This window comes from Choloepus didactylus, chromosome 1 (assembly GCF_015220235.1).
Source record: "Choloepus didactylus isolate mChoDid1 chromosome 1, mChoDid1.pri, whole genome shotgun sequence".
In the NCBI taxonomy this organism is placed as follows: domain Eukaryota; kingdom Metazoa; phylum Chordata; class Mammalia; order Pilosa; family Megalonychidae; genus Choloepus; species Choloepus didactylus.
In genome coordinates, this window is record NC_051307.1 from 184,527,896 (window position 1) to 184,548,274 (window position 20,379).

At 42.2% G+C, this 20,379-nt stretch overlaps 1 protein-coding gene across 3 annotated transcripts in view; it reads left to right on the forward strand.

Moving 5' to 3' along the window:
• The window catches only part of CMTM8 (CKLF like MARVEL transmembrane domain containing 8), a 106,254-nt gene that overhangs the window by 71,879 nt on the left and 13,996 nt on the right, over positions 1 to 20,379 (forward strand). Inside the window, exon 1 of one of the 3 annotated variants that reach the window (XM_037846544.1) lies at positions 10,213 to 10,470. The exons of the other annotated variants lie outside the window; for them this stretch is intronic. Coding sequence (XP_037702472.1) covers positions 10,309 to 10,470 — 162 coding nt within the window. The 5' untranslated portion in view covers positions 10,213 to 10,308. Of the gene's footprint in view, positions 1 to 10,212; positions 10,471 to 20,379 lie in introns of those variants that run through there. 3 annotated transcript variants of the gene reach the window in all.

Here is a 20,379-nt window from a genome sequence, read left to right on the forward strand (position 1 = left end):
AATTACAACTCTGAGAAAACCTTGACCAAATGATTGGGGATCACCTGGAGTCAAGGTCCCAGCAGAGAAAAGCTGGACCAGTGTGTCATAAGGACAGTCATGCTGGTTTGGATGTCTTATGGTCCCCAAAACACCATTGTCTTTGACGCAATCTTGTGGAGGCAGACGTATTAGTGTTGATGAAGTTGGAACCTATTGATTGAGTGTTTCTGTGGAGATGTGACTCAGTCAGCTATGAGCAAGACTTTTGATTGGATAATTCCCATGGAGGTGTTATCCCACCCATTCAGGGTGGGTCTGAATTAAATCACTGGAGCCAAATAAGGACAGACAGGAGGAGCTCAGAGCAACTGAGAGTAACATTTTGAAGACCAGCTGCAGCTAAGAGAGGACAGAATGCCCCAAGAGCAACATTTTGGAGAATGCCGTTTTGAAACACCACCTGGGAGCAAGCAGATGCCAGCCATGTGCCTTTCTAGCTAACAGATGTTTTCCGGACACCAATGGCCATCCTTCAGTGAAGGTACCCTGTTGTTGATGCCTTACCTTGGACACTTTCTGGCCTTCAGACTGTACCTTTGTAACCAAATAAACCCCCTTTATGAAAGCCAATCCATTTCTGTTGTTTTGCTTAATGGCAGCATTAGCAAACTGGAACAGATTTTGGTACTAGGATTGGGGTGCTGCTGAGTTTGCAAATACCAAACATGTTGGAATGGCTTTTTAAATGGATAAGGGGAAGTTTCTGGAAGAATTGTGAGGAGCTTGATAGAAAAGGCCTATACTCCTTTCAAGAGACTGTTGATAGAAATATGGACTCTAAAGATACTTCTTATGAAGCCTTGAACAGAAATGTTTGATGTGTTATTGCTAACTGGAAGAAAGCTAATCCTTGTTTTAAAGTGGCAGAGACTTTGGCAAAATTGTCTCTTTGTGCTGGTTGGAAGGCAGAATTTGAAAGTGAGGAGCTGGGATTCTTAGCTGAGGAGATCTGCAGACTACCTGTGGGGATATAGCCTGGCTTCTACTTGCAGCTTATAGTAAAATGCAAAAGGACAGAGATAAACTAAGAAATGAACTCTTGGGTTCAAAGAAACCAGGAACTGATAGTTTGGAAAATTCTGGGCTTCCAAAAGGTGAGACCCCGGAAGGTGCAGCCCCACTTGAGGATTTAACCAAACATGGAACCTGACCACCACTTCAGTATAAGCCAGGATTAAAGATGAGTTATCCAGAAAAGGATTTGTGGAAAGGCCTATTGTCTGACATTTTCAACCCCTTTGTGCTTCATGCCAAGCCAATGAGATTTTTGCAACATCTGTATAGACGGAGCCACTGCTGGTCTGGACTGGAGGTAATGGAAATGAACAAATTGAAGGAAACATTTCTTCCAAAACAGAACAATGGAAATTGAGATCTATAGTCAAGAAATCTCGGGCAAGACGAGCAGAGCAACCCAGGCACATGGAAAGGGTGTTTCCCCAGAGATCAATGGTGGGCCTTCTGCCTCAATGCTCAGGAGAGTGCTGCCACCCCAGGCCTCAGAGATGGTAGAGCACATTCCCCGGGGATTGGGGAGAGCCTGGATGTCAACCCACTGTTTGGAGAGGGGAGAGCCTTTGCCCTGGAGAGGCAGAGTCCAGGTGGCACCCCGATGTTTGAGGAGGGTGGAGCTGAGAAAAAGGTGGTCTGCCCAGTGTGTGGATATGTTGGAGCACTCGCCCCAGCATTTGGAAAAAAATGAGCTGCTGTGTAAAAGCTTTTGGAAAGCATGGGACTGCCGCTCTCTCAAGCCCCAAGGATAAAATGTTCTGTAAATGACTCTCAGACTTTGAAATCTAATGGAGTTTGCCCTGTGGGTTTTAGGAATTGTTTTGGTCCTTTAAATCCTGTTTTCCTTTCAGTTTCTCCTTATAGTAATGGGAATGTTTATCCTGTGACTGTCCCTCCTTTGTATATTGGAAGCAGATAACTTGTTCTAAGTTTCACAGGTCCAGAGCCAGAGGGGAATTTTGTTTTAGGACAGACCATACCTGTAACTGATTTTGATAGGATCTCATTCTTACCTATTACTACTGAATACTGTGATGGGCTGAATGTATTTTCTATATGGAAAGATCATGTCATTTTGGGTCCAGGGAATGGAATGTGCCAGTTTGGATGTATTATGATCCCAAAATGCCATTATCTTTAATACAGTATTGTGGAGAGATGTATTAGTGTTGATTAAGTTGGAATCTATTGATTGTTTCCATGGAGATGTGACTCAGTCAACTGTGGGCAAGACCTTTGATTGGATAACTTCCATGGAGGTTTATCCCACCCATTCAGGGTGGGTCTGAATTAAATCACTGGAGCCATATAAAAAGCTGACAGATAGAAGGAGCTCAGAGCAACTGAGAGTGACATTTTGAAGAACAGCTGCAGCTAAGAGGACAAAATGCCCCAAGAGCAACATTTTGAGAACGCTGTTTTGAAATGCCACCAGGGAGCAAGCAGATGCCAGCCACATTCCTTCCCAGCTAACAGAGGTTTTCAGGATGCCAGTGGCCATCCTTCAGTGAAGGATTGTTGATGCCTTACCTTGGACACTTTATGGCCTTCAGACTGTAACTTTGTAACCAAATAAACCCCCTTTATAAAAGCCAATCCATTTCTGGTGTTTTGCTTTAACAGCAGCATTAGCAAACCAAATAAGTGTTTCTGCCAAAAGACTCAGCTGTTGGAGAAGCTGTTTGAGCCGTCGCTCTCCGCAGCGGTGGCTCTTTTGGCTTCTTCATCAGAGACAAGGCTTGTCTGAGCTTCTGAATGCTGGTTGGAATATGAAGCACATGAAGAGGGCTACATGGGTACAAATTCTAGCTCATCGCAGCCTGAGACTGGGGTCAGCATGTTTGGAGAGAATGCTGTAGTCATACATCACATTCTGGACACCTTGGTGTGATCCCTACTCAGCCCTTGATTAATCAGCTTCTTGTTGGAATTCTCTATTGAAGCTGTGGGAGCCATGGAAGGTAGAATTTTATCTATGGCTGTTTCTGGGGAAGTGGGGGGTGGGTGGTATTTAAGTTAACTCTTTGAGACTGAAAAATGGCTAGTTTGTTTTAGAATTCATTTATTTTCCAAGGGCCATTTATTTTTTTAACATTTTTCATTGTGAAATTTAACATATATGCAAAAAAAGTGACAAGTTTCAAGGTACAGTTTAACAAGTAGTTATAAAGGAAATTTCAAAGTATGGTATGGGTTACAGTTCCACAATTTCAGGTGTTTTCTTCTAGCTGTTCCAATACATTAGAGACTAAAAAGAAATATATAATGATTCAGTAGTCATAATCAGTTGGTAAATCCTATCCTCTCTGTTACAACTTCTGTCTCTCATTTGATCCTTCTTTCAAACTTCAGGGATATTTGGGCAGTGACCATTGTAACTTTTTCATGTTGAAAAGAGATGTCGACATTAAAGGGTAGGGGAATGCAACTGGTTGATATTCTTGGAAAGTCTGGTACCCCTGGGTTTCTAGGCTTATCTGGTATAGGAACAATCTGGAGGTTTTACGTTTCTGCAAAATAAACCTAGTGAGTGAAAGTTTTATAGAGTCTCAGATAGAGCCCTAAGTATACTTTAGGAATACTGTTGGTTGGGGCTTGGCATACCATGGCAATTTGCAATATCTAGCTGAAACTTGCACAAGGGTAACTTCCGGAGTAGCCTCTGAACTATATTTGAAATCTTGCCACTGAAACCATATTTTGTTACATTTCTTTTCCTCCTTTTGGTCAAGAAGGCATTGTCAATCCCATGATGCCAGTGCCAGGCTCATCCCTGGGAGTCATGTCCCATGTTGCCAGGAGACCTACATCCCTGGAAGTCGAGGACATTTATTTTTGAGAAATTTTCTACTTTGAATGCCTAAAGGTTTTAGTTTTTCACTTCCTGGGATGAAGTTTGAATTTGAGACTCCGAAGCAAAATTGCAGAAATTATCCCCATGTATTTTTTAGTTCTGAAATGACAGATTCAGCAGACGAGGTGCTGCCAGAAGATTCCATTGTTGTCTGTTAAATTGTATAAGCTGTACTGCAGTCTCTCCTAGTCTTTACTGCAGGTAGACATTACATTTTTTATATGTCAGGGCAAATAGACTGAAATGTGGAATGTATCAGTAGGGGAAATTGCCTTGACAATTTTTAGTAATATGGCAAATTGACATTCTTTTTCTTTCCAAGCTAACACGTAAACTTATAATCAGTGAATAATAGAACCTCTGTGTGTGTATCCGTAAGCTTTGATGTTATGTGATCCCTGCCATCCATCAAGAAAATGACAAGCAAATTTTGGATGATAAAGTTCAAATCCTACAGAAGTACATGGAATCAGAAAAGCAAAGAGTTGTCCATGCAGGGCCAGGTTAGAAGCTGCCTGTCACAGTGGACAAAGCCCAGGGTGCTGAGACACTGGGTTCTAGTCCTCCTGCCACAGTCCAGCCATGGGGACAGCTACCCCTGTGGATAGCAGTGTCCTCACACATGCAGTGAGGAAGCTGAGCTCTGCCATGTGAGACCCAACTGGAAGAGAGCGGAGGCAACAAAGGGGAGATGATAACAGAAATCTGGGCACTAGAGGGAAAGATACTTAGCGAGACCGCCTCGGTCACTTTTTCTCTAGCTCTATTGGACCTTGGGGTAAGAGTTGAGTTAATTTTGTCCCCCAGTTCCTGGCACCGAAGCCTCATTGATCTTTGAGAGGCCCCTGTTGTTTTATTTGTTGCTTTTTATCCCCCTTTCCCCATGGGTTACCATTAATATGCATTTGATGTATATGTTTGTATATATTCTTATAAAACAGGAAGGTTTGGAATGTGTGTGTGTTTTAATTTACATAGATGCTAATGGTCTAGATGAGGGGGCAAACTTTTTCTGTAAAGGACCGGATAGTAAATACCTTCATCTTTGTGGATCGTGGAGTGTCTGTTGCAATTACTCACCACCTCTGCCACGTTCGCACAAAAGCAGCCGAGGACATACATAAATGAATCGAGCATGACCGTATTCCAATAAAACTTTATTTGTGGCTGTGACATTTGAAGTCCATATAATTTTCAAGTGTCACAGACTATTACTCTTCTTTTTATTTTTTCAGCCATTTAAAGATATAAAACCATTTTTTAGCTTCTGGACCGTATTAAAAAACAGGTGGTGGGCCGGATTTGGCCCCAGGGTGGTAATTTGCTGACCTCGTGTCCGGGTCCTTGTTACTCAGTTTGGTACATGGATCTGCAGCGTTGGGGAGCTTGTTAGAAATGCAGACTTTCAGGCACTACCCAGACCTGGTGAATCAAAACCCACATTTAACAAGATACCCAAGACCATGAATCTTGAAGACGATTGTATAAAAATGTAGCTTATGAGGGGTGACAGTGGGATTGGGAATGCCATAAGGACCAAACTCCACTTTGTCTAGTTTATGGATGGATGTGTAGAAAAGTAGGGGAAGCAAACAAACAGATAAAGGTACCCAGTGTTCTTTTTTACTTCAATTGCTCTTTTTCACTCTAATTATTATTCTTGTTATTTGTGTGTGTGTGCTAATGAAGGTGTCAGGGATTGATTTAGGTGATGAATGTACAACTATGTAATGGTACTGTAAACAATCGAAAGTACAATTTGTTTTGTATGACTGCGTGGTATGTGAATACATCTCAATAAAATGATGATTAAAAAAAAAAAAAAAAAAAAAAAAAAACAGGTGGTGGGCCGGATTTGGCCCCAGGGTGGTAATTTGCTGACCTCGTGTCCGGGTCCTTGTTACTCAGTTTGGTACATGGATCTGCAGCGTTGGGGAGCTTGTTAGAAATGCAGACTTTCAGGCACTACCCAGACCTGGTGAATCAAAACCCACATTTAACAAGATACCCAAGACCATGAATCTTGAAGACGATTGTATAAAAATGTAGCTTATGAGGGGTGACAGTGTGATTGGGAAAGCCGTATGGACCAAACTCCCTTTTGTCCGGTGTATGGATGGATGAGTAGTAAAATGGGGGCAAAAAAAAAAAAAAAAGGCACCCAGTGTTCTTTTTTACTTTAATTGTTCTTTTTCACTTTAATTTTTATTCTCATTATTTTTGTGTATGTGGTAATGAAAATGTTCAAAAATTAATTTTGGTGGTGAACACACAACTATATAATGGTACTGTGAACAACTGAATGTATGCTTTGTATGACTGAATGGTATGTGAATATATCTTAATAAAAATGAATTTTAAAAAAGAAGAAGAAAAAACAAGATACCCAAGTGATTTGTGTGCACATTGACATTGGGGAAATTCTGGGCTATGACTCACTTTTTCCTTTCTCATTTAGCACTGTTTTGAAGACCTAACTGTGTGTCTGGGTGTACATCTAATACATTGCTTCTAATTGTAGTGTAGTATTTCATTTTCACTCTTCCACCAAAAACCCCATGAGGGCAAAGGAGCTTGTCCCAGAGGCCCCCCACTCAGCAGGACTTAAATTTGACACTAGCTCATGTTTTTAAAATACATCTAAATTTGCATTCTGTAAATCTGTAAAAATCAGATTTAAATTCCTCCCCAATTAAAATTCATTTTCTCTCCCTGTGGCAAGAAAAGGAAACTTTGCCTAAAGTGGAAGCTGCAGGAAGCTGTGTTGTGGCTGCCCTGTGGCTGCCCCTACTCACTGCCTGCCCAGCTGGGTGCTGGGTGCCCCCCTCTGCCTCAGTTGGGGACCACAGTCTGGGCTGACCCTGTCTTCCGGAAGGGGAAGTCAAGGGTCTCCTGGGCTCTCTTGGGAGGGGGTGGAGAGTTTGCTGCCACATTTGGGGGCCTCATCTCTCCTTATGTGCCTGCCTGCTCCCTGAGTGTGAGCACACCTCTGCCCAAGTGGGAAGGGTTGAGGCCTAGCCAAGGGCGAGAACTCTGTCCTACCAGAGCTTCTGTGTCTGAGATGGGAGGAAGGGAAGAGCCTGACTGTACCTCCAGAGACACCCAGGCATCTGCTCAGCTGCTTTTCTGAGAGAGCCAGGAGAGCACAATACCTTCCCAAAGAGGCCCTTCTTCCTCCCTTGAGTGTGTTTGTGCTCACCTCCTGACAGGCGCAGACAACCAAGGACCATTCTGGCATATTTGGTTCAGGGGCAGCAGCTGGCAATTGGTATGAGCCTCCCATCGGAAGCAGACCAGCTTGCCTGGGAAAAAGGCCACATGAAAATGTGGACATCAGACTCACCTTAATGGGGGCTTGACACTCCCAAACTTGTTCCTTGGGGTCAGGAGGTTACCTTTCTCCAAGTCTGCAGCTGGGACCTCAACTGGCCATGGCTCTGGACCCCACTAAGCCTGGTCCAGCTGGTGGCCAAGGGTGCCAAGGCTAAGTGAGTAGAACAGATGTGTTGAGGTTGCCTGTTCCCAGGTGTTTCCTGGGCTGACAGACATGATTTATGGCTCCCCCCAAATTTCCTTTTTTTGTTGTTAGAAACAAAAAAGCCTGGTAACCTGGGAACGACAGAATTAAAAATGGACATGACATACAAACACTCTACAACCATACCCAGATTTACTTATTTTATTAAAAAAAAAAAAAAGCCTTGAGAAATTTGTAGATCAGATTAAGAGGCAATTAAGTGTACATTGTTGAATAAAAATTTTAAAGGAAAAAATAATAGACATGACAAAGAACATAGATTCTTAAGAGGCATATATTTCTGCTAGGGCCCTTTCAGCTACACAGAAGCAGAGAGACCTATAAGTGGAGGAAGAGCAGAACTCTTGCTCGGAGATGAAGCCCTGTCTTATTTCCTGCACTTGGAGACAGTTAAGCCTCAAGAGGGCGAGTGACCAAGCAAGTGACAGACTATAGGAAACAGCAGCCCAGGCAGCGAGTGGAGGGCCTCCCACCTGGCAGCTGTGGGCAAGCACTAAGCATCTTTGGTGGAAGGAAGCATTTCATAATCCTCATTATTTGAGTTTTATTTCAGATCTTTTGGGATTCACATCAAGGGATGACCATGGGACTTTTGGTCCCCAGATATCCACATGAGCTTACAACAGTGTCTCAGCCTTTTAATCTGATCTCCTTCCTACCTGGTGCCTAAAAGTAGGAAGACAGAGTGGGGGTCCCAGTTGTGAACAGTCCCTTCAGGGGATCTCTGATACAGTGGAATCGCACAAAGGAAGGCAAGCACCTGTAAGCTTTTACTTTGGTCTCAGACAAGAGCTGTGGACCTGTGGTAGTGGCAGGAGCCAGGTCTTCCAGCAGAAAGGAGTTGAGTTGTCTTCAGACCTGACCTGGATCTGTGGACCCTGCCAGCTTTGTAGAATATGGCTTTGGGCATAGCTTCTCACTGCTTTAAGCCTCAATTCCATCTCTGAAATGGGCGTTATAATATTTATATCATATGACCAGCATGTGGCTAAGTAAGATGCAACTGTGCTTCAGAGATAGATTGTGGTGATGAACGCATAACTATGTTATCATACTGTGGACAGTGGATTGTATATCATGGATGATTGTATGGTGTGTGAATGTATTTCAATAAAACTGAATTTAATTAAAAAAAAAAAAAAAGATTGACTGGGGGATCACCTCTTCCAGGAAGCTCTCTCTAACTGCTACATCACTCTGCTTGTATCCTACTCTTGTTTCTCAAACTTAACACTTACCATGCTGTGTTGAAATGATACGTTTTTTATTTTCTCTCTATTTAGACTGAGTTTATTGACCATGTTTTGCTTGTGTGTGTGTAAAATATAATCTACATTGGACCTTGAAAAAAAAAAAAAAAGATGCAACTTTGCTATAACTGGTAATATCCTAGGCAGATACTAATGGCAGCAGTTAGGGACAAGACAGCTATTGTCATCACGGGAAGGAGTGTCCCTTTCCAACAGAAGTGGAAGAAGTTTTATATTGACTCTCACCTCCCCCTCATTCCTTTCTTATCCTCTTTCATACTGCTTCTTTCCTATAAACCTTTAAGCTCTCTTCTATACCTTAAAGGTATCCTTTTTCCTTCTCTTTGCCTTTTATAACCCCATGCTTCACCAAAATGGAAAGAAAACAGCCTCCAGAAAGGAATCAAAGTTAAAAGAAGCAAGTAGAGCTTAGCACAAAATTGGCGTTTGACAACAAAAGGCTCCATCCAGAGCTGCACGGACAGAGGCTGCCTTGGGGTATCACCTAATCCAGTCTCTTTGCTTGAAGAGTGGTTTTGTTGTTGTTCTTTCTTTCTTTAAAAAAGACACTTTAAGCTATTTGGCTAGGACTGGCTGCTGCTTTGTTTATTGGGTGATCCAGTATCATGAATTAGATGTTTTTCACTGATCTGTGGAGAGTATTGAGGGGATGTCTGTTCAGTGTGAGGCCCGTGAAGGCCTTTGATGAGGTCTTTGGCATCGGAGACCATGGTAAGTCCTGGGGGCATGGAGCGCTCTGTGGAAGGAGAGAAGGAAGGCAGGGCTTCTCAAACTTGAGCTGCTTGGAGGCCTTGTCAAAACGTGCTGCTGGCTCCCACCCCGCCAAAGATGCTAACTTAAATAGGTCTTGGGTTGGGCCTGAGGGTCTGCCTTTTTAACAGACTCCTGGGTGAATCTGATCCTGGTGCTCCCAGAGCACACACTTTGAGAAGCCAGGCTTCAGAGCACACATGGGTCAGCAAATTATGGCCCTCCAGCCAAATCCATCCTGCCTCCTGTTTTTTTTTTTTGTAAATACGGTTTTATTGGAACACAGCTACTCCCATTTATTTACATATTGCCTATGACTGCTTTCATGTTACAATGGCAGAGTTGAGTAATTGCAACAGAGATCACATGGCCCCAAATATTTACTATTTAGCCTGTTACAGAAAAAGTGTGGCAACTCTTGCTCAGAGGTTTCTTGGCACCCTGAGCCCAGTTATTCCAATTATGGATACAGACCTCAGCCCTTAGAGTCTGCAGCAAGTTAGATGATGCTGTGCCCATCTTATAGAGGTACCAACTGAGGCTCAGAGGGGAAATAATTTACCTGGGGGCACACAGCAAGTTAGTGACTGTAGTAGTTTGAAGCTGTTATGTACCCTAGAAAATCGTGTTCTTAAATTTAATCCATTTCTGTGGAAGTAGACTTATTGTGGGTAGGACCTTTTGATTAGGTTATTTCAATTGCGATATTACCATCTTCTTAATCCTCTTAATGGAGTCCTTTTTAAGAGGATTAAAGGCTGAAAAAGCCCAGAGAAGCTAAGAAAGACAGAAGCTAAAAGAGAAATGCTCAAAGAAGTTTAGGAAAAAAGTCTCTGGACTTGATGAGAGAGGACACACAAGAAACAGAGAGGAAGCCACTGAAGCCACTGAAGCCAGAGGCTAAAGCAATGCAACCAGGAGAGAAGGACCAGCAGACTTCACCATGTGCCTGGCCAGGTGAACAAGAGGAGTCCCAGATCGCCAGCAGCCTTTCTTCAGAGAAGGTATTGTCCTGGTGATGCCTTAATTTGGACACTTTGTTGGCTTAAGATCTGTAAACTTATAAACTAATAAGTCCCCATTGTTAAAAGCCAGTCTGTTTCTGATATACTGCATGTCATCAGCTTTGGTAAACCAAAACAGTGACAAACCAAGGTCTCCTGGTTTCTTATTTTGATGCCCTTTCTACCTACCTTAATACCTCTTGTATACAAGCCAAAACTGGATGGCACTTACTGTATAAGTCACCTACTGCTGTGTAACAAATTACCCTCAAAACTTAAAACAGCAGTAAACATTTAATTTCACTCACAGTTTCTACAGGTCAAGAATTTGAAATCAAGTTGGTCATGCAGCTCTGGCTCAGGTATTTTCATGAAGCTCAGTCAGATGTCAGGTGGGGCTTTAGCCATTTAAGCCTTGACAGGGGCTGGAGGATCTGCTTCCTAGGTACTTCTCCCATGGGTAGCAAATTGGTGCTGGCTGTTGGTGGGCAGCCTCAGTTCCTCTCCACATGGACTTCCCCACAAGACTGCTTGAGTGTCCTCACAACATGGCTGCTAACTTCCCCCGAGCAAGTGAGCCAAGAGCAAGATAGCCAGGGGTGAGCTGTGTCCTTTCTATGATTCCAGTCTCCAAGTCACAGTGTTATTTCCGCCACATTCCATTCATCAGAAGTGAGATAGTATGTCCAGTTCACCTTCAAGAGGAGGGCAGTTAGATGCCATCTTTTTAGGAAAGAGTGTCAAAGGATCTGTGACATATTTGAAAGTGACCACACATGGTTAGCCCAGTATGCAGATTTCTATTCCATGGCCTGCTAGGAGTAGCAGGGGTCCTGTGGTATTGCCTCAGTGAAGGTCTTTTGTTGACCATCCAGTGTCAAACTAAAGGCCTAAGCAAGAGCAGGACTTTAAGGTATTAGCTGGTCACAAATTTCTAGCGACACCTGGCTTCAAGCTTTGTCTTGTCTCAGAGCAACCAAGGGAGAGATCAGGGAGGGCCAGAGAGAGGCACCCATTTTCATGGCATGTTTGAAAGTGGGAAAAAGATCATAAAAGTCCCTAAGGTGATTCTTCTTCTGGGTCCGGTCTCACTCCCATTCGAGAATTGCTGGTCTAACCTCGCCCTCCCATTTCCCATACTGGCCAGTGCTCCACTGTCTGTCTTGTACTGGACTGAACACACTTCTGTAAAAACTTTGCAGAGACACAAGAAGGAGGCTATGAACTTGTGAACTAAATGTACCCTTCCATGTGTATATCTCAGCCAGCCAACTATATTTCTTATCAGATCTGTTTCCCAGGCAACGTCTGGTTCTAATGGGTGAGAGTCGAGTTTATTCTTCCACTCCCTGCCACCTCTTTGGAATGTGTGTGTCTGTGTATGTGTGTTTTAAGTGTGGGAACTAATCCAGACAGATGGTAAATTCTGGTCTCTACATTGAACAATGTTCTGTCTGTAGCTCCATAATCTCTCCTAAGCAGTGTTTGGACACCCTCTAGTGGGTAAAGGAAAAGGTCGCCGTGCTTGCTGAGCAGAAGAGCTACTGACCAGCAAGGGGAGAGGAGCTGACTGGCTTAAAGGGCCCCTTGACTCTCTAAAGAAAATATCCAGCAGATGTAGGGAGAGGTCAGCTTGAGGATAATGTGGTTCTTTGATGGTCCAGGGATGGGATAGACTTTTAATGTTATCTTTTCTGACTCATGTTAATAACCTGACTTGTTTGAAAAATGCAAGTAACAAAACTCTAAGTATGTGTATTTGTACATGTGAGTATAGATGCTGGCATAGAGAGTATATGAAATGGTAAAAAAACAGGAATCATCAAATTTTTCTGTAAAGGGCCAGATTGTAAATATTTTAAGTTTTGCAGACAAGAGGCCACATACTCTGCTGCTGTAGCAGGAAAACAAGCAAAGATAGTACGTAAACAAATGAGCATGGCTGTGTTCCCTAGCTGTATAAAACAGGCCACACCCGGCCGTGGGCTGTAGTTTGTCAACCTCGGTGAAGAAGAAAGAACTGAATTTTGTCGTCTCTCGCACTAGATGGTAAAGGCCTCAGGGGCAAAGACTCCAGAACTTACCCACTTTGTAACCTGAGTGCCAGCACCTGGTGCAGGAGGCGCTCCCAGTGTTTGCTGACCAGAAAAGCTCTTCTGTCAACCTCTGTAATACATGAACTTTCTTCTAGGACTTCCTGGAATTCGTGAAGAGCAGCATACTCCCTGAACTGGAGTATCAGAGCGAATAGGATTAGCTGCCATCTCTGTTTTCTTTCTGGACGTTTGTTTCTACACGAGAGAACAGTAGACAAGAAGGTGTTGTGCTGGTTGGCCCCATGCCACCCTGACGACGATACTCCTTGGTGGCCTGCATCAGTGGGCTGTGGCTGGGAAGGAAGCTTTTGAGACAGAACCAAGGATGGGTTTGCATGGAGGCTTCTGGAACTTACCAGGAACTTCTTAGGCCCCAGAGGCTTGTACAGAGGCTGGCAGCATCCAAGGCAATGCTACAGCTATAACATAAGCAAGGAAACAGCAGGAGCCAGCATTCTTGTGTCAAACAATGGCCCTTTCAGCATTGTACCTAGCTATTCCTTTAGGGTGGCTTTATAGTCTGCCAAATTGCTCTGTTTCTGCAGTTATTGATCATAATAGTAGCTGTCATTTATAGAGCATATTGTCTTATCATGTGGATTTTAGATAATAAGCATTATCCCTATATTATAGATGAAGAAACTGAGGCACAGGAAAGTTAAATGATTTGAGGCATGATATTGAAATTATTTAGCACAATTGTTAAAAGCTTGGACTAACTTTTACTTAACTCTCTGTGCCCGAGTGTCCCCATGTGTGAAATAGTGGTAATAAAATCAGAGGGGTGCTGTGTAGGTTAAATGGGGTAAGGCAGGTGAAGCACTTCCTAACTCTGTAGTAGATATTATGCTATTACTATTATCCTCAGTCTTGGCACATAGTAGGTGCTCAGTAATTATTGGTTAAGTGATTGAAAGTGATTTGCACAGTCACAAAGCTGGCAAGAATCCAAAGTCCGAACCTTTCTACTAGGTCAAGTGGGCTCAGCATTACACCATTTAACCAAGTTAGAACAGAGGGCATGGTAACCGTAGTGATGAGGTGGGCCTTGTGACTTTGAAGGTGTCCACACTGGACAAGGAGAACAGATGTTAAGGGTCATATACTCCCAGGCCACTTAGCCTGACATCTTGGTGATATGAATTGCTCACAAGAACATCCTGAAGTTTGGTCCATAAGTCCAGGAGCTGAAAATAACAGACAAGACTCCTTGGCTCCATTCAAGTGTAAAAATCTTGGTTGACAGAGAAAAGGAAATTTTTTTTTTTTGCCTGAAAACTGAGTGGGGGAAGGGTGCCTCCTAAGAATCATAAACCCTGTTAATGATATTAGCTTGATAGTACAGCTGACCAGCACCTAGCTTGTACTAAGTACCATTGGGCATACATTATTTATTAACTCATTTTGTCCTGTCAGAATCCTGAGGAGAGTTTCTATTTACCCATTTTATAGATGAGAAACCTGAGGCTGAGGTTAGTGACTTGTCCAAGGGCAGCAAGTAGAGCACAGGCAGGATGATTCCAGGGTCCATGTGTTTTCACTAAGCAAACTGCCTTTCAGCCTGCCTTTACCATGAGCAGTAGCAGCACCCAGCCTGAGGGGAGAAGGAGGGAAAGGGGGAATCAAGAATTCAAGACTCTATAATGTGAATTAAAATAGTACCAGACTAGACATTGCAGCTCAATGCTAGCTCTGCTTTGACCGCTGTGACTCTGGGCCAGTTGCTGCATCTCCTGAACTTCTCTTGACTCAGTTTCTCCATCTGTAAAATGAGGAATTGATCAACTCCAGCACTAATGGTCTGTGGCCCTCAAACCACTACAGAATGAGTTTCAACTTTGAGAAAAGGTGCCTTCCTTGGAGATTGGTGTCCAATGTCAGGCCACGGGTCAGCCTTCTCTGGAGCAGGGCTGCCATCTGGTCTTTGTGTATAAGATCAGGGCCAACCTGAGACTCACTTGAAGGGTGTCTGTTTCAGAGCCTTTTGCATTCCCTCCATCACCCAAAGTTTGCCTGACTAACTCCTAGTCATCCATTTAAGTCTCAAACTTCCTCCGACCATCTAGACCTGGTCAGGTCCTTGGACTTTACTTTCTCATCTTAGCCTAATTTACTCTCATAAGAGTTATCACAGTTTATGGTTAAATGTTAACGTAACATCTCAGGAGACAGAGACCACCATGGTATCTCCAGTAAGAACTCAGTGAGGCTTTTGAATGAATGAATGTTATCGCATGTGTGCCATATCAAACAAATGTCAAGAGAAGAGCAGTCAGACATAGTAATATTGTGTGATTCTCTCACAGCAGGGTACATAAGAGTAAATCTACAACAGCTGATTTCCAGCTCCACTTCATTGCAAAGAACTCATAGGGTAAATAACATAAAGCAAGTGAGGTATTTCAGAGGTATGCTGAGCTTGCACCTGGAATAACGCAGCTAACCTGGTCAAAGCCGGCTGGGAACTGCTGGTCCATTGCTCCAGGGATGGCCTGGTTAACCATCAAAGTCACCTGTCTGTTTTCAAGACTGAAGTACAGATGCACTAAGGGTGCTCTAAAGCCAAAAATAAATCATCCAGCTTGTGTGCTCTAGCAGTATAGCATGCTCTGCTCCCCACTGGTGCCCAGAATGGCCCCGCAGTCCCAGTAGATGCACAGTAAGTATTTGAAAAATTGAGACCCTTTAACAGAGCCAGGAGATAATTCCTCTGAGCAGCAGAATAGCTGTAACAGCGCTCATGGACTTGACTCCATGGGAGAGGTCCTCCCTGACAAGCTTACGGCACCTTTTGGTATGATTTTAAAAAATCTAAGGCATCTGTTTTCTTAGTCCATAGGGTATTGGAATCAAGATGTGCATGGGGTGTGTACAGACAGAGGGCAGAGGAGGGCTGTTGGAATCAACTTACTGAGAGACACACGAGGTAACGGTTAGTGATTTTCAACTTTAAAAACTTTGTCCGTAGCCACTCACAGATGCCTGGGACCACTCAGAGCAGGGCAAGCAGTCTCATTGCACAGCACAGACCTGTAATTGAAGTAGTTGAGGTTTGTGAAGACCCTATTAGGAACACTGTATTTAATTTTAAAAGGAAGATTCAGAAAATATATTTGATTACACTCATTACCTTATTTTTCTTGGGGAAGGAGGGAAAAGAAAAGTCTTAGTTCACTAAAAAAGTATAGAAATCTTAACCTTGAAGGGTATCCATCAGCTATCAAGAACCAAAAGCAAACATCATATAAATGTGAAACACCAAAACAAATAAAAGCATTAGAATGTGTATATACAATGGAATATATTCAGTCTTAAAAGGAATGAAGTTCTGGTACATGCTATTACACAGATGAACCTTGAAGACATCATGTTGAGTGATATGTCAGACACAAAGGGACAAATATTGTATTATTCCATTTAAATGAAATGGCTAGAATGTGCAAATTCTTCAAGGTGGAAAGTAGAGTACAGGTTACCAGGGGCAGGGTATGGAGTGGGGAGGCGAGAGGTTGGGGGGTTAATGCGTAATGGGTACAGGGTTTCTGTTTGGGGTAACGGGAAACTTCTGGTAATGGATGAAGGTGAGGAAAGCACAGCATTGGGTGCTTGAGCCCGCTGAATGGTGTGCTTGGGAGTGGTCGAGATGGAAAATTTATGTTGCAAATTTATGTTGTATGTATGTTTTCACAATTAAAAAAAAGAGAGGAAGATTGAAGAGACAGTAACAACTAAAGACAGTACAAGATTCTGGACTGGATTTAATCATGGAGGAGAAAATGCCCAAAAGGACAGTATTGGGACATATGAAAAAAAATGGAATATAGACTGTAAGCTTTATATCAGTTTTAGCTTGGTCTTGATAACCTGTATTTAAGATGGGTTACATAAGTGAATGTCCTTATTCTTAGGAAATGTACGTGGAAGTATTAAGTGTTCAAGAAGCGTGATGTATACAGCGTACTCTCAAATGTTTAGAAAATAGATAAATAGAAAGATAGAATGATAAAGCAAATGTGGCAAAATGTTAAAAAGTTGGTGGAACTGACTATCTGGGTGAGGGGTATGTCAGGGTTCTATCGTAATTTGTGTTATATTTGCAACTGTCATATAAGTTTGAAATTATTTCAAAATAAAAAATCTTTTTTTAAGTTAAAAAAAAAAAAAGGCCAGATAAGAAATATACTTGCTGTGTATCTAGTTAGGTTACTCTCCCTCTCACATAAAGACCTCATACAACTCAATAAGAAAATGATTTTTTAAAACCTATCAATAGATAAGGAAAGAAGTATAAGTAGCTAGTAAGCATTTGAAAAAGATGCTCTACAGTCATCATCACTGGTCAGGAAAATGCAAATTAAAATAGATACAAGAAGAATGTGTTTCTTAACATATAGTCTCTTGACCAACACATCAGCATCACCTCGGAACTTGTGAGAAATGCAAATTCTCAGGACCCATCCTAGAACTACTGAATCAGAAACTAGAAATGGAGGGTAGGACCCATCTCTCTATTTAACAAGCCCTCCAGGTGATTCTGATGCTCACCCAAGTCTGAGAGCCACTGCTATGACCAGGAGAATGAACGAACTACATTCAATGTCACAGTCGAGGAAAAGAAGCCAGACATGAGTACATACTATATGATACCATTCATATGAAGCTCAGATACGAGCAAAAGGAATCTAGGGCACTAGAGGTCAGCATAGTTGTTATCCTTGGAGGGGGGTAGGAGTAACTGGAAGTAGCAAGTGGAGCTTCCAGGGTACCAGTCACATTCAGTTTCTTGATCTAGATGCTGGATGCACAGGTTTATTCAGTCTATGAAAATTCATGGAGCTGTTCACTTATGCTTGCACACTTTTCTCTGTGCCGTATTTCAGTAAAGCAGTGAAAGGCACAGCATGGAATCTCTTTTTTATTGGGTTTTTAATCATTTAAAATAGGGATTTATTCTGATGAGCATGAAAGGAAGAAGCACACATACACTGATGAGAGGGTAAACTAATACGTGGTTTTTTTGTTTGTTTTGTTTTGTTTTTTGTTTTTTTCTTTTTTGCTTCTAGTACAAGATTTTTGGAGAGCAACTTGGCAATACTCTACAGCTTAAAATATCCTGGAAACTCTCCTTCTATGAATTTACCCATTAATTCAGATATGCACAGATATATAAGAATGTTCCCTGGGCATTTTTGTACAAGCAAAAAGGCAAGGAGACTGGTTTCACAAGTTATGGAAAACTGGGCAATTGTTAAAATTGGCGTCTGTGTATAGTAGAGTGGAAGGATGTTTTCCACGGCATTGCTAACTGAAAAAAAGGAAGTTACAAGCAATGTATGCAGAGTGATCCATATTTATAAAGGGAAAAAAAGGATATACAAGTGAGTGGTTAGAAACGCAAAGAGGTTGGGAAGGATAGATACAAAATTGTTAGTATTGGTTTCTCTTGAGAATTTAAAACTGGTGGGTAGGGATGGGGAGGCTGTTGTTTCTCTATATACTTCTATGTTAATTTTTTACCTAAATTTGTCATTTAAGAATTTTAAAAAAGCTTTCCCATTCAGAAAAAAAGTCTTAGCGTTAAACAAATGCTTATCAGGGAAAAAATGAACAGTATTTTTGTAGTCTAAGCAAATAAAGGGCTAGGATTTGTCTTAAACACACACATACACACACACAAAACAGGAGATGAATAGCATTTTTGTAGAATTATTTTCATTGGTATTGGTTATAGTGGGAGATAGAAGGTTTGCTGCTGGATATATTCCAGTTACCTAGGAAATTCCCCTGAGTAGAACAATTCTTTTCTTGATAGGGGCATTCTTTTTACTGTGTTTGCTAGTGAGGTCATGGACCAAGAGTTCCTGCTCTTTAAGAGATGAGTCAGTTGACAGTATTGCCCCTGTGTATAAAAGATGACCACTGCTAGCACATTAACTGTGGGCTCTGCTTGCTTTAATAATGAAAAACGTTTTCACATTCAGAGCCAAGAGCTGTTATTTGACCCTGTCTAGTGGACAAAAGTTAGTGCTGGAGGCTCTTACACCCTTGCACTCCTATGGAGAAGCCATAAACCCATTTATAGTGTCTCTCCACTCAATCGTTATGTTTTCTGTATGAATCATCAGTGGGGATTCTCAGACCCTTTCCATTTGAATCAAGAGGACTGAGATGTTGTTTCAGAGACTGCCATGCCTAATTACACTTATTTCCAGTCTTACTGCTGCAAGTGAATGTCAAAAACACATGCAGAGGTTTACCTGTCAGGATGAATTTGAGCAAAAAACAAACAAACAAAAAAAAACAACAAAAAAACAAAAAAACAACAACACCCATTACTGTGAAGCGTAGAGCTTACAGGAATTCTGTCCTGTTTTGTATATCTTCACTTTAGATCAATTTTTGTTGCCACAGAGGTAAACACAAAAATACATCTCCATTAAGCATCTTTTCTTTGGAATTCATATATGATATCAAGCAGATAAAAGAATGTGAACTACCTAGTTTAAAGAGGAGAAAACAGCAACAGTTAGTCCGTTACCAGGTCCCCAGCGCAGCCGTTCAAACCATTACAGAGATAGGCTTCTCTCAGGGAACAGGTTAAGATGTCCCTCAGACACCTTTGTCTGAGGACTTAACGCTCTTGGCAGTAAGTATTCCTTCTCACAAGGGGCCCAAACTCTTCTTCTTGCAGCATCTGCCGCTTCTAATCTCTGTCTGGAGATCCCAGCCACATCAAACTGGGTAGATTGAAAACTGAGCTCCTGAACAACCACCTCCTTAACCTGCTCCTCCTCATTGTTCCAGTTGAATACATCACACCCTAATCCACTAAGTGAAGCTTCCTAGAAAACTGGAGGTTATTCTGCTTTATCTTGTGCCTCCCATCCTTGTATTGAATCTATTAAAGTCTTGTCTACTTCTGAAATTTGTCTTGAATTAATCCACTTCTCAATATTCTCTGCCACCATATTGGTCTTAAAGACCTCATCTTCTCCCACTTGAATTATTGTGACGATCTCTGAACTTATCTTCTCGCACCCACCCACTTAACCCCTCCGCATGTCCACCCTTCACATGCAGCCCGAGTGGGCTTATAAAAATTTAAACTGATTTTATCATTCTCTTGCTTAAAACCCTCCCCACTGCCCTTAGGATAAAGCACAAAATCCTTAGGCCTCCTAGGCCCATGTAATCTGACCCTAACCAATCTCTTTAACACCTTGCATCAATATCCTGTCTAACTACACCTTCTTACAGGTTCTAGAAAGCTGCAAAGCCCTTCCTACCTCCAGACCTTTGCCCATGCTGCGCTCTGTTAGAAGGCTGTTTTCCTGCCAGTCTCACTAGCTCCTAGTCTTCAGGTCCAGCTTACATGTCATTCTTCAGTACGGCCCTCCCTGATGCTTCTTGCTCCCACCAACAGGGTTAGGCCCCCTATTATGGACCCTTATCATACCCTTTACTCCCCCCCCCATAGCATTTTTTCACCATTGTAATTAGTCAAATGTTTCTCACCCCCACTAGACTTTTAACTTATATATGAGAAGGGTCTATTCAATCTGTTCACCATTTCATCCCCAGGGCCTGATAGCAGGAAGCTTGGTATATTGTAGGTGCTCAAATATTAAAGAAATGAGTGAAATCTATCTTCCTAGCTTTGGGACTAGAACTACTTTAGTATTGTATTCCGCATACCACAAGGAAAGCTAAAGCAGAAATGAAATAACTTGTCCTGAGTCATAAAGCACCAGGACATGCAACCAGAACCTCCTTTAATCATGTTGCCGTCTCCTGGTGATGTGGTTCAGATGCT